The sequence below is a fragment of the Myotis brandtii genome, unplaced genomic scaffold (genome assembly GCF_000412655.1).
Source record: "Myotis brandtii unplaced genomic scaffold, ASM41265v1 scaffold51, whole genome shotgun sequence".
NCBI lineage: Eukaryota > Metazoa > Chordata > Mammalia > Chiroptera > Vespertilionidae > Myotis > Myotis brandtii.
In genome coordinates, this window is record NW_005369442.1 from 3356625 (window position 1) to 3360411 (window position 3787).

At 41.6% G+C, this 3787-nt stretch overlaps 1 protein-coding gene across 1 annotated transcript in view; it reads right to left on the minus strand.

Moving 5' to 3' along the window:
* Positions 1-278: 278 nt before the first annotated feature.
* The window catches only part of NOA1 (nitric oxide associated 1), an 11215-nt gene continuing 7706 nt past the window's right edge, over positions 279-3787 (minus strand). The window contains exons 6-8 of the mRNA XM_005877190.2: positions 2953-3069; positions 1347-1467; positions 279-674 (exon numbers count right to left, since the gene is read on the minus strand). Of these exons, the coding sequence (XP_005877252.1) occupies positions 472-674; positions 1347-1467; positions 2953-3069 (441 nt within the window). The 3' untranslated portion in view covers positions 279-471. The remainder of the gene's footprint in view (positions 675-1346; positions 1468-2952; positions 3070-3787) is intronic.

The following is a 3787-nucleotide window of genomic DNA, read 5'->3' on the forward strand; positions in this document are numbered from 1 at the left end:
CTGCCGGCTCTTCATCTCTGTCCCTCTTCCCTCTCACTGGAAAAGGATGGCCACTTGAACAAACACCAGAGACCTACAGATGGAAGCCACGGAGTATTCCACCAGTTGGATCCTTGGATGACTACAAGGTGCAGAGCCACCTACTCACTTCTATCTTACTTTGGAGAAATTGATTTTCTGCCACTTTTTCATATGCCAATTGCTAAGTTGAACTCTCATTCAGACTCCAAATAAGGAATGACATCTGGTGTCAATAAAAAAACAGTAGTGAGAGAAACTTGAATGTAGCAGAACTCCTTTTTAGGCATATTTGGGTCACACATGCATACACACACCCTACAAAAAAACAACTTATAGTTACAAACTCAATACAAATAGGCACAGTTCTGAGTAGTTAAAAGCGTGGGCACAGGGGAGCTTGATTATAGCTACATAGTTAATACCAGCGCGAGCAAAGCCAACTCCATATTTTCATCTGTTTTTCTTCTTCTGCAGATTGCACACAAGGGAAGGAAGCTTCTTGGTTTTATAGGCCACAGTTCCTTTGATGCGCTCTCCTTTGATGTTAACGATATGTGGCAAGAGAGGTGGCCGGACCGTCAGCACTGTTCCTTGAGGTGTATAGCCTCGGAGATGTAGTCTGTCTTTAAACTGAGGCGTTACTGCAACCCAACCTATGCAGGCACACAGCAGAACACAAAATGGTGTTGGCAACTATCTTCCCCCTTGCCCCCCACTATCACAACTATGCAGTTGGGTTTCCCACATTTGGGGAAATCGCAGGGGTCGGCACATCTGGAGTGCAATGGATAACCCTCGCCCTGGGAAGACCACCTTTGTGATCATGGTATCTCCCCTGCCAGGTATATTAACAACTACCTTATTGAAAACACTAAACTAAAGCTTAAAATGGAGCAGGGAGGAGGCTACTGTTCTTTCACGCTGTATTTTAAAAACGCATACCATGCATTTGTGAAAAGGTACAAATTTATTTTCGGAGGTTGCATTTTCTAGCATGTACCAGTAGAACAGTCACCTTATGTTAGTTAAGATACATTTCTAATAAAAAAGGCCACTTTATTCATCTTTTTAAAAAGTGCTTGGTGCCCTGGCCAGTGTGGCTCAGGTGGTTAGGCATCGTCCTGTGCACCAAAAGGTTGCCAGTTTGATTCTGGGTCAGGACCCATGCCTGGGTTTTGGGCAGATCCCCAGTAGGGGGCATGCAGGAAGCAGCTGATCCATGTTTCTCTTTCACATTAATGTTTCTTTCTCTTTCTCCATCTCCCTTCCTCTCTCTCTCTAAAATCAATAAAAACATTAAAAAAAAGTGCTTGGTATAAAATTACCTGCAGAAGAAAACTTGATGTCAGCCACTGCTTCAGGTTTCCCAAGTCCTTCTTCTAATGTAATGTCTTCAGCAACAAGAGGAGGAAATTCTGCCATTCGCTCTTTTCCACCCATTGGAACCTTTCATTGAGATAAAATGAAGATGTTTGGAAGTACAAATTAAATTCCCTATAACTCTAATATAAAGTAAAGCACTGATAAGGTAATTCTGTACATGATCAAGAATAAAATCCTTTAAACATTAATGGTTGAAAAAGCCCCAAATCACTTCTAGTCAAATGAAGAGCACAGGAAACCTATAGTTCCCAGTGCCAAAGGTCACATGTGGGTGGTGACTCCTGATAGCAGGATCTACTTTATTAGTTTACACTATTTTTACAGCCCTCTATACAGCTCTACAAAGAGTAATGTTGGACAATTAAGGCAACATCTTTCCAAATACGTTAGCTCTTAGAGTCCTAGCTACCCACAAAGATTAATCCCTGCCTCATGACAAGTCAAGGGTACACATATAAGATTCAGCGTCTATGCTTACAGATGTTTCCATGAATTGGAAGTGACTGGATAGTAATCTATATATATAAAAGCCTAAGTGACCAGCCAACCTGCCGACTGTCCAGTAACTATGACGCGCACTGACCATCAGGGGGCAGACGCTCAACGCAGGAGTGGAAACCACAGGCATGGAAACATGGAACAGACAGATGAATCTCAGAGGGAAGAGGGTGAGGGGAGAGGGTGGGAAGAGATTAACCAAAGATCTTATGTGCATACTAGAGGCCTGGTGGGTCCCTTGGCCTATCCTGCGGGGATCGGGCTGAAACTGGCTCTCTGACATCCCCCGATGGGTCCCGGATTGCAAGAGGGTGCAGGCCAGGCCGAGGGACCCTACTGGTGCATGAATCAGTGTACCGGGCCTCTAGTTTATTAACAGATGTCTCTGTGTTTAGCACTAGGGAGATAAAGATAGATGTTACAGTATAGTCCCGTCCCCCAAAGAAATCAGAAGGTGGAAATAACAAGTAATCCAAGTGCAAGGTAAGAAATGTGGTGAGAGGCATATATTACGTATTATGTTTGTGGAGGCAGTACTGACATTTTGGACCAGGTAATTCTGTGTTGTGAGGGGCTGTCCTGTGCACTGCAGAATGTTTAGCATCATCCTTGGTCTCTACCCACTTGATGCCAGTAGCACCCCCCAGTTGTGAGAAAATCTGTAACTTCTCTTCACTCAGCATTATCCAATGAAACTTTCTGCAATGATGTGACTACTGAGCAGTTGAAAAGTGGCTAGTGCAACTGAAGAACTAAATTTTAAATTTTATTTAATTAATTTAAATTTAAGAGCCACATGTGGGTACCATATTGGACAGTGTAGTCTAGGGAAAACACAGCTCAGTAGCTATTCTAGGATCAGCCCAACATCCCTTTTCTTACAGGGCGCACTTCACTTCATAGCCAAATCCTCAAGGAGAACAAGGTGACGGGAGAGCTAGCTGATGGTATAACAAAGATGGTTCTAACAAAGGCTTTCTTAGCAGAGCTGTGGGACTATCAAGGTGTATGCTAACCTAACCATGCAATCATCAGAGTGTGTCGCCTCACCTTGAGTAATATATCACCTGCGTGCTTCTGATATATAGCGTCTGCCTTCTCCAAGGAGGTAATGTGCACAGGAAGGAAGTTGGAAGCCACTACTGTAAACCAAGCTGACTGACTTCCCTTAAGAAAGAAAGAAGTTATTTTACACAATGATAAACTTGCAAAAACAGCAAAAGGCACAATTAAAAAACAACACAGCTCCCTTATAAGTACTGGTAATAAAACTATATTAATGCCTAAGAATAAGGGTACAATGTGGCAGAAGCTGTGCATTTCAACAATTGATGTAAAACTATAATTCCTTCTCATAGGCTTATTGATAATTGTTTAAAGAAATGGTAATTTTGTTAAAAACAAAGGGGAATACTATCTGCTTCAACTGTCCCTGTTTAAAAAATTAACTTTCTGTGAGCTTCAAAGAAATATATACGGGTTTTAAGTGTGTAAAGATAAATTTCCAACAAAGTATGAACAAACACCAAACCCAAGAAATGTACTAAAGCAATGGCCTGCAAGTTGCAAAATGTGTTGTTGAACATATCCATGTTTTACTTTCCTTTTTCCGAAGCACTTCTATAGATACTCTAAAATCCCCAGAATGATGCTATGAAAACCCAAACAAAACCATATATAAAAGCATACATAACATGGGACATAAAGAAGTGTGGAGTTTATTTAGTGCATATTAACCCTGTACTTACTTAAATGTTTGACCAATGATTTCCCTGTGAAACAATACCACAGGATATGGCAGTATCTTTTCTTAATGCTAAGCTGTATGGGGCCTGAGCATCCTATTGAAGATACAGTTTTAAGCCCAACTACCATATTCCGCCCC